The 14,037-nt window shown below is 37.7% G+C and overlaps 1 protein-coding gene across 1 annotated transcript in view; it reads right to left on the bottom strand.

The window, feature by feature from the left end:
- Positions 1-13,810, bottom strand: part of LOC136679537 (adhesion G-protein coupled receptor G7-like) — a 38,676-nt gene extending 24,866 nt beyond the window's left edge. The window contains exons 1-6 of the mRNA XM_066658130.1: positions 13,517-13,810; positions 10,946-11,050; positions 2,653-2,753; positions 1,573-1,713; positions 436-527; positions 38-171 (exon numbers count right to left, since the gene is read on the bottom strand). Of these exons, the coding sequence (XP_066514227.1) occupies positions 38-171; positions 436-527; positions 1,573-1,713; positions 2,653-2,753; positions 10,946-11,050; positions 13,517-13,751 (808 nt within the window). The 5' untranslated portion in view covers positions 13,752-13,810. The remainder of the gene's footprint in view (positions 1-37; positions 172-435; positions 528-1,572; positions 1,714-2,652; positions 2,754-10,945; positions 11,051-13,516) is intronic.
- Positions 13,811-14,037: the final 227 nt, after the last annotated feature.

Raw genomic sequence — 14,037 nt, 5'->3', positions numbered from 1 at the left:
AACCAACTCACAGATCACAGCTCCCACTCCCACTCACTTTTAAAAGCATTCAACTGCACGTGTGTTAAAGATTTTGTGACATTCATCGACAGAACTGCAACATTTGGCTGGATTAGCTGGGATCCATTACTGTTTGAACTCACAGAGTAATTCTGCAGAGTGTCAGTTAGCCTGAGGAGACAAGATGGGAAAAAAAGATAAAAAAAAAAAAGAATAATTCTGTATCTATTACACTATATGCAAAAAATATTTGCAAAATATGGTTCTCTAAAACAAACATCAGCCTGATGTCAATGTGCTCAATGTCAAATAAAAGTGGGATGTGGTATAGGCCACAGCATTAGAAAATTCAGATAAGCTGGAGCATGAGGAACAAGTTTCAACCACAGCTAAGCATTTTTTAAATTCACTATTTGATTTTAATTAGCTCCGTACCAGTTGGTAGAATTAACAGTGTCCTCTGTGAACTTGTTCACACCAATATTGAGAAGTTGACTGATTGTGGTCACTGCGGCCAGCGTGATATTCTGAGCAGAGAAATGACAGTTATATTTAATTCAGGAAAGTTCTATATAGCAATGAATCAATCAATATATAAATAATTAAATAAATACCTTTTTTAAAAATACAGTTTTACATTTATCCAGAGTGACTTACAATTCTTATCATGTAACTATAATAGGCGATTGCAGGTTTGAGGGTCATATTAGTTATGACTCCCCTGGTTTGTTGCTTTTAAATAAGTAGTGATAAACACTACATTGCACCAACCAGCTTCACAACCTTTAATTCTTTTCAGTAATAAGATACATGCTCAGGTGAGCACTATGGACACTATGGACAAAATATTAACACCTTGGTAGATATTAAAATGCATCAGTGATAAGGCCAGTTAATTCTTCACATTAGCTATGACTCCCCTAATCACACTATGCTACTAGGCTGGGGGGTCTAGCATAGACTTCCTCTGAGACTGTGAAGCCAGACAATCTTCCTTTTAAAGTGCAACCAGAGTGCTTTTACACACTTGGAGAACAACACTAATGGATAGTTCTGTTACATCAACTAATGGAAGTCCATTTTTCTGTTGATTTTCTAAGTTTAACAGTTTGGCATGCATAACATTTTTCTGGAGTTTATATCTGTGTGTTTGTTAGTACTTTTCCTGGTTTTCAAACAAACAAACAAAAAGTTAAATGTCAACAAACAAACAATTTAGTATGCAAATATTTTCTGTGGAAACTTCTGGTAATATACTATTTTCCCACTTGTGCAAAGTCCTCAAATGACTTTACCAACCAATAATATCATCACTCGAACACTGTGCAATATTTTCTACATAAAGTGCAATATGTGTGTTTTTGTAAAAAATGCCTATTTGTTTATATATTTTTTCCCTTTAGGTTTACACTTATGTCTTGCCTGTACTAATGTATGACTAGTTTGTCTGTCTGTGTTTTTGCCTTATGTTTATACTTGCACATCAGAGCTTGGAGGAGCGCAGTCTCATTCAGATACGCACTCCTGTTTCGATAATCTGAATGACAAAGTTTACTTTGACATTGACTTTACCTGAGTGACCTCTGAAGAGGAGAGTAGAGTACTGGCGATCTGTGCAGCTCTGCTAATGTTTTGTGGGGATAGCTTATCAGGTACCGATGTCAGGATCTGTGTACTGAATGCTAAGTTCTGCTGGTTCTGAGGGCTAGAAAGCTTGAAAGCAAGAAAAAAAGATTTAATTAGGGCTGAAAATATTCATCAGGTTGTATAATAAATTCAAATATTTTATAAAGAAGTTCAAGACATGTTCTCCTTAGTAGTTAAATTTAAGAAATGTACATTTCAAGCAATTAAAAATTGGTATGAAATTATAATTGTTAAACAGGGCAGCACATATATAGTGTTACACCCACACAGCTCCATTTTGTTGAGGGAGGGGGGTGGGTGGGTGTATGGATGGATGGACGGATGGATGGATAGATAGATAGATACTTTATTGATCCTCAGGGGAAAATCAAGAAAGGTTGTGGGTTTAATCCAATTTGTTGTCTCTTCCCTGTGTCTGCTTTCCTCTACGTGTTCTGGTTTCCTCCCACAGGCCAAAAATTATAGGTATACTGGGTGTGTATGAAACTGCACACCTGTAAGGGTGTGACTGACGGCTTGTGTGTGTGATGCAGTACAATTGACTGGAGAATGAAGTGGTCTGTAACCACTTATCCAGTTCAGGGTCACCGTGGGTCCTGAGCCCACCTGGAATCACAAACACTCACACATTCACTCTCTCACGCACCTATGGACACTTTTTTAGTAGCCAATCCACATACCAATGTGTGTTTTTGGATCGTGGGAGGAAACTGGAAACCCACACGGAAATCATCATATTCTGTTTTTATTTATGTTTTCCACAACGTCCCAACTTCATTGGAATTGGGGTTGTAAAACAAATGCATTAATACAATGACTGTTCCACTGTTTTTTTTATATGCAAATTTTGCTGCTTTTGTCTGGTACATCCTAGATAGTTTCTAAAATAACTGACATCTGTTGGAATAAAACTTTATGGGTATTTATATAAGTTTATGTTATTTGTTATGAAAGGCTTATGTAGGTGTTATGTAGCTTTATGTGCAGCAAAACTAAATAACTTACATTTAAAAGTATTATATCAAAAGTCAAGTTACAGTCCAGACTCTGAATAAGACCAAACTTAGTGTTATTCATGCAAAGGGCAGTGGCAACTGGCACACCAGCTGTAACACAAAGAAAAATAAACATTTGAACATTGCTCTTTGAACATTTTTTAAGAATCCATTTTAATGAATTGAAATGAAATTAAACATGTTTCATTTCCTACAGACAACTGAATCTGCTAAAATAATTATGTCACCTATGTTTTTAACAATAGATTTTTGCTGTCTCAGTAAATCTTTATAAAATGGTGACTTTACAAGAGGACTGTGAGTGGAATTTGGTGGAACATGATTTTTGGCCATTTCTGTTGGTCAATTCAATACAGAATTTTAACACAATGCAAAAAAAGAGCAGATGGGATTTGCAATATATGCTAAAATATGAAAAACAATGTATGAGCTGTGTAAGTTTCATCAATGGAAATTTCTAATTTGTATTTAAAGTTATATTCAACAAAATAAACACAAAGCCTGCACGAATAGGTGTGACTTGTCCATGCACACAGCAAGCCTACTCTTACTGCTATCATGCATCAAAAAAAACACAGCAAAGACCATTTTGCCCGGGCTCAAGTTTCACCCGGACATATGGAAGACCTTTGGGCTCACAACATGTTGGATTCTCCAAGTTAATTCATTATCTGTAACCACTTATCCAATTCAGGGTCGTGGAGAGTCCAGAGCCTACCTGGAATCATTGGGTGCAAGGCGGGAATACACCCTGGAGGGGGCGCCAGTCCTTCACAGGGCAACACACACACTCATACATTCATACTTAAGGACACTTTGGAGTCGCCAATCCACCTACCAACATGTGTTTTTAGACTGTGGGAGGAAACCCACGCGGACACAGGGAGAACACACCAAACTCCTCACAGACAGTCACCCGGAGCGGGAATCGAACCCACAACCTCCAGGTCCCTGGAGCTGTGTGACTGCAACACTACCTGCTGCGCCACCGTGCCGCCCATTCTCCAAGTTAATGTATAATATAATTTCGTGTTAACACACACATTCAAATTGTTAAAATAACCCAAAAACCAAACTTAAAGCGAAAACTTATGTGAACATTGCCCTCTTGGTTCATTTGAATTATTCATAATGTACAGAGCTGAGCGCTTATATACGGCTACACTGCGCCTACATCTTCAGACAGGGAAATGATGAAGGTAGCATCCCTTTAAATGTGACATTCACAATTTTAATTTTTAAAAATACACGTTTTATACAATTCTGAGGATGTTTCCTCAGAATTGCTAGCTCAGCTAGCTCTCCTGAGCCTGAAACCTGTCTATTGTGTTTATAAAATCCCGGTGTATTTAAATGGCTAAAAACAGCAAACTGTCTCTGTCCAGGATGCTAGGCTTTCTTTCTCTCTGCTCATGGCACAGCAAAGGCATCTGGAAGTTTTTAGACAACAGAGAGAACTTCAACTTTTGAAAAGCATGAGCATGAACCAAGATGGGGATATTGCTCTATTCCTACTCCATAGGTGGGTAATATTGACTTATTTTTGCTCTTTTTGGATCACTCAAGGGGAAATGTCTCCAAATTCGGGAGACAGCTTACTGCATCAAATTGTATATGTCCCCTTTAAGGAGGAGCACCAATAACACCAATAAAAATCAAATGCACAAATGTAATATGTTCACACTAAATATATTTGTGCTAACTTTTCAGCGTGTTAACATGCAAATATTTTGCATGTTAATGTGCCAAATTTGTCTGTAGTAACATGAAAAAAGTTATAAACATTAAGACGAAGAGTCCAATCTGTTTAAAGCCCAAAGGCCTTCCTTCTTTAATGGCACGAATTACACCAGTCTTTGCTGTGGGTTAGAGACTGGTGACAATGGTAACAGTAGGCTTGTTTCATACACAGACAGGATACCGTGCATGCTTTGATACCCAGAGTTTTGTAAATAGAACAGAACCTCGCTTGATTTTTAAAGTGTGTCTATTTCATTGTGTGACCAGAAAAAGGGGGTGCAAATACAACGGCATTTACAACATTTTTGGTTTAATTGTTCTTCAATAGAAAATGGTCCTTTACAATCCAAATTTGCATCTTGTGGAAATGAAAAGAGAAAGTGGGAGAACTCTACCATCAGCAGAGTAGGGCTGCACATAATTCATATTTGTCATTGGTCAGTGTGGTTGTAGGGCTGAAAATAGTGTGTTTGTGATTTGGCATCTTAACTTCAGGGTTGAACATGATTATTTTTTTTTTTTTTTTTTTTTTTTGGTGTGGCTGTACAGGTGAACACAAATAATACGCAATAATAAGAACGCAATAAAGTTAACAAATATTAAAAAATTAATGACAGTGAAAACAAAAACAAATACTTATCGAAAGGTGTATACAAACATATTTGTTCCTAGCCTTTTACTTAGCCAATTAACAATCCTTTTACTTTACTTCTACTCAGGACAAGGCAGGAGCGGAGACAGGATACTGGACTGAAGACTGAGATGGAACAGGACTGGGCATAGGAACATGAGGTGATACATTCTGCCCATCGAAGTTGCACAGGTAGTCCAGCTCCCCCAGGATGGCACATCCACACCTGTCGTCAAAATAAAGCTGGCTGTGCTCCCGGCACAGTCTAAAGATAGAGGAGACAGCAGGACTGGTATCTGCTCCTTGGCGTGAGACGGAACAGGAGGAGCACAGCCAGAGCCCTACAAAATGACCTATAGCAGGCAACTGGTGTGTGTGTGTTTCTGATCAAACATATTCCCTGAGGGTGGTCTGAGAGCATGCCATCTTCCATTGGGGGCTGTGCACAGAGCTCTGCATTTTTATTTATTTAATAAATATATATATATATATATATATATATATATATATATATATATATATATATATATATATATACACACACACACACACACAAGTGCCTATAAAGGGAATGTTTACCATTGTGTTACATCACCTTTCCTTTTAACAACACTCAATAAGCCCCCCAATAACACACCCGCATACCATAAGAGATGCTGGCTTTTGAACTTTGCGCTGATAACAATCCAGACAGTCCTTTTCCTCTTTGGCCCAGAGGACACGATGGCCATGAGTTCCAGAAACAATTTGAAATGTGGACTCATCAGACCACAGGACACTTTTCCACTTTGCGTCAATCCATCTCAGATGAGCTCAGGCCCAGAGAAGCCGGTGGCATTTCTGGGTGTTGTTGATATATGCCTTTCGCTTTGCATTTTAACTTGCACTTGTAGATGAAGCGATGAACTGTGTTCACTGACAATGGTTTCTGAAGTGTTTCTGAGCCCATGTGGTAATATCTGTTACAGAATGATGTCAGTTTTTAATGCAGTACCACCCGAAGTATCGAAGGTCACGGGCATTCAGTGTTGGTTTTTCGGTGGTGCTTACTTGCAGAGATTTCTCCAGATTCTCTGAATTTTTGGTTGATGATATTATTAACTGTAGATGATGAAATCGCTAAATTCCTTGCAATTGTACATTGAGAAACATTGTTCTTAAACCGTTGGACGATTTGCTCACAAAGTTGTTCACAAAGTGGGGAAGCTCGCCCCATCCTTGCTAGTGAACAACTGAGCCCTTTGGGGATGCTCCTTCATACCCAATCATGACACTCACCTGTTTCCAATGAACCTGTTCACCTGTAGAATGTTCCAAACAGGGTTTTTTTTGAGTGTTTCACAACTTTTCCAGTCTTTTTTGCCCCTATTTCAACTCTTTTGGAATGTGTTGCTGGCCTCAAATTCAAAATGAGTATGGATCCGTTTGACCATTAAATATTGCTTATATTGCTTATATATCTTTGTAGTGCATTCAATTGAATATAGGTTGAAAAGCATTTGCAAATCATTGTTTTCTGTTTTTATTTATGTTTTACACAATGTCACAACTTCACTGGAATTGGAATTGTAGAAATAATTAAGTCAACCCAAAGAGAAGCAGAATGAGTAATAATAAAAACAAACACTAAAATTACTCGGAAAAAAACAAAATGAATGAAACAGAATATGATTAGTTATAGTGATGTGAATGCAGAATAGTGATGTGCATGTACGAAGATACAATGGGATGGAGTTCAATAACTTTGGACCTACAACACTGAAAGCTCTTTCACTGTACATACGTAACCTGGCAGGAGGTATAGACAGCAAATGACCATCAGCAGAGTGGAGTGAGCATGTTGTCACTGGACAACAGTGAATAAAGGTAAGCAGAAGCCAGGCCGTGTAAAAATTCATAAACCAGGAGAAGTATTTTGTACTGAATGCAGTACTGGACTGGAAGCCAATGCAGGTCTTTCAACTTAGAACCTGTGTTCCCAGGATGTGGTTTGAGTCAAAAGTATTGCCGCAGAACATACTGGAGATTCTTTAGACTACTGGTAGGGAGCCAACCTGAACAGAATTGCACTCTGGAAGTGATGAAAAGCATGTATAAGGGTTTTAGCTACTGAGTCTGGAAGAGAAGGGCACAATCTGGAGATGCTTTTGAAGTGGGAAAAGGCCATATTAATGATGATGTTGTTATGAGCCTCCATAGAGCGAGTCCAAAATAACACCAAGATTGCGGACCTTGGCCACAGAAGATATAATGAAACCTGGGATAGACAGTGTAGGATGATGAATTTTCTTAAAGGTGGAAGGGGATGCAATAAAGGTGGCCTTAATTTTTTTATTACTGTTTAATATAAGGAAATTTTGATATCAACCAAGCAACTGACCGATGCATCTGGAGGCAGTGGATCAGAGGGCCTGGTGCAGATGTAAATTTGAGTATTATCTGCCTAGCAATGGAACTGAAGACCATACTGTTGGATAATATTGCTAAGCAGAAAAATATAGATGATAAAGAGAAGGGTGCAGAGAACTAAATTCTGTGGAACACCAAAAGGCAAGGTCAAGGTATCAGATCTGTGGCTGCCCAGGGAGACAAAGAAATTGTTGCCGATCAGCAAGATATGACCGAAAACAGGAAATAGCCGCATCAGTAATCCAAGTCCAGGTCTCCAGCCTGAGCAACAATATATCATGACAGACTGTTTTGAACACTGCAGTAAGATCTAGGAGAACCAGAATATTCACTAGGCCAGAATCAGCTGCCAGCAGTAGGCCATTTATGGTGCTGTGGTTTGTTCTGAAACCTGAATTAAATTGCTAAAAGAGGTTATTGGTGGACAGGTTTTCTTTGAGTTGAGCAGATAATGCACATTCAAGTAACTTACTAAGGAAGGGGAGGTTGGATATGGCATGGTAATTGTTAAAATTATCAGGGGCAAGTCCAGGCTTCTTGAGTAGAGGAGTAATGGCAGCCACTTTTAAAGTGGGAGGAACAAGGCCTAAGCTAAAAGAAGCATTGATAATCTGATTTATATGTAAACAAAGCAAAGACTGACAAGTCTGGGAGGTGGGCAAAGGGTCTAGAATACAGGTTGTTGATTTAGACCCCTTAATAAGCTTGGCAATTGAGCAATCATCAGCCGGGTAAAAAGTAGACAAGTAACTATATAATGGAGGACAAGACTCTACAAGATCCAAGGAGCAGGTAGAGAGCTCAAACTCAGAATATATGTAGATAAACTTTTCATTAAAAAATGACAAAAAAAATCATCAGCAGGCTGCTGCAGTTTATTAATTGCAGAAAAAAGTGCCCTTGGCATTCACCAGAGAACACACAGAGTCCGCAATTGGCACCCCATCCTCTTCCTATCTGAGAGCAGTTGCACACTGTGCACGTAACAGATATAAAAGAGTATGGATATGCCGCGGTGAATGATGTTAGTCTGAATGATGATAGTTTGTGTTTACATACTCGTAATCTTTAATATTGCATCCTGATTAATCTTTCTCAAATGTATTCAACTTGTTCTAAGAAAATTAGAAATACACATGCTCATGAGAAACTTATTTGTAGAAAGATTTTATAATTGGAATGATCCAGAGATGTAAAAATATTGGCCATTTACTCTTCTCTTTGTCTTGGAAAATGTCTTAAATTATCTGTGATGTCATCGCTTCAGGAAGGTTCTAGTCTGAAGAGACTTCTGAGGTCCTCCAATTAGATTTGAGAACCAGGGATGGGTTCTTCTCCCTCAGTCTTTCAGGACCAATCAGGCCTTTAAAGAGACCATGGTTTAAAGCACTGGTGCTCAAGCATTTTAGAAAAAATGGAGTGGTTGAAGTGTCAAATAAAATGGGTTGGTAAGAGAAACATGGTTGTAGAGTAGAAAAAGAATGGCAAAGAGTTGGTAAGAGAGGGAAAGGCAGAAATGGCATGAAAGAGGAGAATTACTACTTCTAGCCAGAAAAGTCAACTATGTTAGAGCTTTAGTTTAGTCCAGCAACAGTCAACGCCATGCCCTGGGCATGAAAAACACCCCAAACTTCTGAGCACTGAAAGTTATGGAACAAGCGAGTAAGGCCCCAGTCTGCAGCCCAGGACAGACATGCCAGTGATCACCAAAGGAAGCAGATCCAGTAATGGATAACGCCACAGGCTCCTTTAGCGTGGTCGTCCTACTACAGCTGTGTTTCTGACCAAAGCCCTGGAAAGAACAGGAATAGTGGATGTCTCTGCTCATACCATCCCAGCACCATTGGCTGGGAGAACCAAAAGGTCATATTTCATAACTCAGAGGATGGTGTTCAGCATAATTGAGATAAACTATAGCTCCCTATTAGAATTTAGACTAGTTATCATAGAGAAATTCCTTCATGTATTAATCTCCCTCCTCTCTCATGTATCGCTGTTGTCCATTTCATTATATAACGTAACGTATATAACATAAAATCAAGATCCAGTATTTGATATTACATTTAATAAACCAGCTGTGTTGATAAAACCAATCCTTGGTTATTTATTTGTGTGTACCCTATTTTTGTATATAATTCCTTATTTTCTGGTCATATTCAATTTTGGGCCAAGAAACCTTCAGCAGATCGACCATAATTTCTAATAATTAATTATAACTAATTCTGGAATTAGTATACCTGCATTCCAGTTGCAGAATAATCATACAGCGTCCTCTCATCCTCTGGAGTTTGCAGTAGCATGTCAAACTTGCCAAGTCTGTACTACAAAGTACGGCAGTCCAAACTTGATGTTTGTTGTACTGTCAAACATCAATGTGAGATGTGTTCCAAATGCCCCCCTACTCTATTCCCTATAAATTCTTAATTGGATCAATCTATAATTTTTAGTTTTTAATTTTAATTTGAAGTGTGTTTATGAATCCAGCCCCCTGTGGGATGATGATTTTGGTGACTGTTGTTGCATCATTTTTGTTCTCAGCACAATAAATATCAGTAAAATTATTACTCGACTCTGATGTGTGACTGAAAGGCAATATGGACTATTATGTGGAAGTGATGTTTCACTTTGTTGTATTAGTTCAGAAGCAATGGATCTTTAACACTAGAAAGGCTGAAATTTTCTGAGGACAGAAAAACCTGAGGACAAGACCCCCTTCTTGCAGCCCATTAGTGGACTATTAGCTACCCTTTCGTATGTAAATGAGGTAAAGCAGAGGTGGACACAAGAATTCTCAGAGAGAAAGAGAGATATAAAGGATACACCTATAGCTTTATATTACAATTTCTTAGTTTATATTTTTCTTTGTCATTTTGATCTAGGGTTATTGGTTAATTTCTCTGCCCTACTTTGGTGCACACATTTACACATACATATCAGAGATAGACAAAGATATAGATGTAGTTATATGTATTTATGTTTGAAGAATTTATGAATTTGTTTGCATTTACCTTGGACTTGGTACAATATATCAATATAAATAAGAGGGTAAACACTGTTGCCTTTATGAAAGTTTACATCAGAGGGAGAGATTAGTCTAATTAGACTAATTGCTTTTTGGCTGTAGTTTATTTTAGATTTTTTTTCTCAAACATGCATATATCCTGCCATTGATGCACCACACGTTTGCACCATATTATTGCAAGAGGTTATTTCCTGCTAAATACCAACTTCAGATAAGAGAAAGTCTATATGACCTGTTGATGGTACAGTTCTTTGTTCCTTGTCTATTCATTTCCACAAGATGTAAAAACTGAAAATGAAAAGATGTTTAAACAGCTAATTTTCAGAAATTCCTGTGGAGGGAACAAAATCTAAAAATGGAAATCAGAAAAACTATTTTTATATTACAAAATGTATAGTTTTCAGAACTTATTTATTTATTTTAATTAGCTTTGGACCTACAAGTCTCAATATAAACCCATAATGAGCTGGAGGACTTTACCATTTATTGATTTTGGTCCACACGTCGTGTTTGAATAGGTAAATTGACCTATGATAGTCTTGGGAAAACTAAAGGAATCACGCGTGTCTGGGTCACAGAAGTTTGCTGTAAGAAAAAAAAATTCATTTTATTTGAGGTTATATGATAGTCCACTTGAATAAAATGAAGGTAATAGGAAAATAAGTTACAAGAGTTTCAAAAACCTGTTTAAACTCCTAATTTTTCTACTTCTTTATGCTCACAATACAAGTTATTTGTTCTTCCATTTTTGCCTGTTTACTTTTCTCATTAATGAAAAAAAAAAAGTGGAAGAATGAAAAAAAAAACAGCTGTGGATTTGTTCAGATCTGAAGTGAATATTTAGATTGATTTTCTCCTCTTTCTCAAATATGAAAACCTTAAATGTTTATTTGATGGTGTAGCTCTAGATCAGGGGTGGGCAATCTTATCCGCAAAGGGCTGGTGTGGCTGCTGGTTTTTGTTCCAACCAACTAGGAGGTCACATGATCATTTGTTTTACTCAAGCCAACTAATTAAAGGAGTGAAATCAGGTGTGCTTGAGCCTGAATGGACTTAAATCCAGCAGCCACACCGGCCCTTTGCGGATAAGATTGCCCACCCCTGCTCTAGATGAATATGGCTTAATTTGTCTCATCAGAAATTTGACTTTTTGGATATCTTCAGAAATTTGGCTGATGAGGTTACCAGTCAGATAGGACTCACATAAGGTTGGCCCCATTTTTGACCCCAGCCAGAGACTTTGTGAATAATCAACACTTTATTCCTTGTGAAACAGCTAAGTCCAAAGACTCTTAAAACTACAGAATCAAATTTTCCTTTATCCGTATCTACAAATAAACTGATTTAATCTCCTCAGCTGTCATATCATGCATATATGGTAACACTTTAAAATAAGGGTGTCATTAATTAACAGTATTTACAAGAGTAATAAACATTACTAGATGGTTAAATAACGTTTCAACTAAATATTAATTGATTTTATTGAATTAATTAAGGATGACTAAATATTTAACTAACGTCTCAATTAAACAACAATTAACACTACTTACGATAATCTTAAGTGTTATTAAAAGGTTAATTTATTGGTCATTTGATCATTAACTAATGATAGCAATAAAAAGAAACCTGTTGTTTTACATAAGATCATATATAGTTGTATAGCTATACAAGATATATAAATATATAGCTGTCTCATTAAGAATACACATCTCCGACTTTCACTTTTTTACGACTTTTAGCGACTTTCACTTTTTTACATGTGTTAAATGTGGGTATTAATGTGCTCGTGAATCACCATAGGACGCAGATCCAGCAATAGAGAAGGCCTCAGGCTCCTTCAGAGTTACTATTTGGTCTCTGACCTGAGAAGAAGAGAAATAGTGGCGGACCGCTACTGCACTATGACCAGGCCAATGGCTCCTGAAAGGACCAATGATTTGTGCGTCTGGGAAGTTCTCTGCTAACACCTCCCCAATGTCATTTCCATGGAGAAATGTAATTTCCATGGTAACATGGTTCATTTCACAGCTCAGAGGTTTGTGTTGAGTGTATTTCTTGAATAAACTATAGGAAAGTAGCTATTGGCTGGCATAAAATTACTTGAAGTTGCTAAATAAATATTAGGTAATATCATCACCTAATTTGCATAATCATCCTTTTATAATTGACGCTGTAGAAGAGAGGAATAACGTTGTGGGAGAGAAAAACATGAGTAAAAACAACCTAAATATAATTAGAACTACAAATGAAATTTTTTCTGTTGATTCCTGGATTTTTTTTTTATTTTGGTCATTCTGTAATAAAGTGCTTTTAAGAACAGTGTAATGGTTTCGGCTATGTGCTTCCAGTGTGGACTTCTCGGAAAAAGCTTGACTGCAGACTGCAGTTATTAATCTACCAATCTTCAATAAAATTGATAGTCACGCTCAAATATGGCTCACAGGTGCGACTTTGAGTCAAGGCAAAATGTTTTACTTTCGCAAGCTGGTGGGAAAGGGTCTGTCTGATTTAAATGTACATGTGAGTCAGGGCTTCTTGTGCAAAGACATTGTGACTAGGCAATTGGTATCGTGGGTCAGGAGTTTTAATCAGCCTTTTTGTTTTTGTATGGAATTCTTACTTTCTGGTCAGATTCAATTTCAGGGCCAGGAATATATCAGAGGATCAAATTATTAATTATAACTGGTTCCTCTACAATGGGGACAGGTTTTGTGCAACAGCAGGTCTTGCATTATTGTTACTGATTACACTCTCTGCATTATTGAACTTTCCCCTTCCCTAAGCAGGTGGATTCTTCCTCAGAAATAACTTAAGAAAAATGACTCATAAAACGTATACCTAATAGCTGTTTTGAGTGGAAATGTAAATAAATGAAAGGGGGACCTGTGTATAACAAGAGTAACAGATTTTATGGTACTGCTTCTCTGAATACTGCAAAATTAAAGGTGGACTAATCCTGTTACTATGCCACCGGAAGCTGTGGAATAACTGAGGTCAGTGCCAAACTATCAAAAAACAGAAAAACAACAAAAATGAGACAAAATGACTTACGTGTTTCACAAGATTTTCCAGAGTATTCAGCAGTACAAATGCAGTACCCATTTTGTGTTTGCCCACCATGCATACACAGTAGAGCTGGTGTGGTAGTGTTATTAATAAAAATAGAACTGCTTGTTGTAATTGTCGTTGTAGTTGTTAGGAGTGTTGTAGTTGTTGTAGTTGTTAGGACTGTTGTAGTTGTTGTAGTCGTTGGGACTGTTGTAGTTGTTGATGCCGTTGTAGTCATTGGGACTGTTGCTGTTGTTGATGCCGTTGTAGTCGTTGGGACTGTTGTAGTTGTTGTTGTAGTCGTTGGGACCGTTGTAGTTGTTGATGCCGTTGTAGTCGTAGGGACTGTTGTAGTTGTTGATGCCATTGTAGTCGTTGGGACTGTTGTAGTTGTTGATGCCGTTGTAGTCATAGGGGCTGTTGTAGTTGTTGATGCCGTTGCAGTCGTTGGGACTGTTGTAGTTGTTGATGCCGTTGTAGTCATAGGGGCTGTTGTAGTTGTTGATGCCGTTGTAGTCGTAGGG

The sequence above is a fragment of the Hoplias malabaricus genome, chromosome Y (assembly GCF_029633855.1).
Source record: "Hoplias malabaricus isolate fHopMal1 chromosome Y, fHopMal1.hap1, whole genome shotgun sequence".
NCBI classification, from domain to species: Eukaryota; Metazoa; Chordata; class Actinopteri; order Characiformes; family Erythrinidae; genus Hoplias; species Hoplias malabaricus.
The sequence above is the reverse complement of the archived record's forward strand: the minus strand, read 5'-3'. Positions and strand labels throughout refer to the sequence as shown.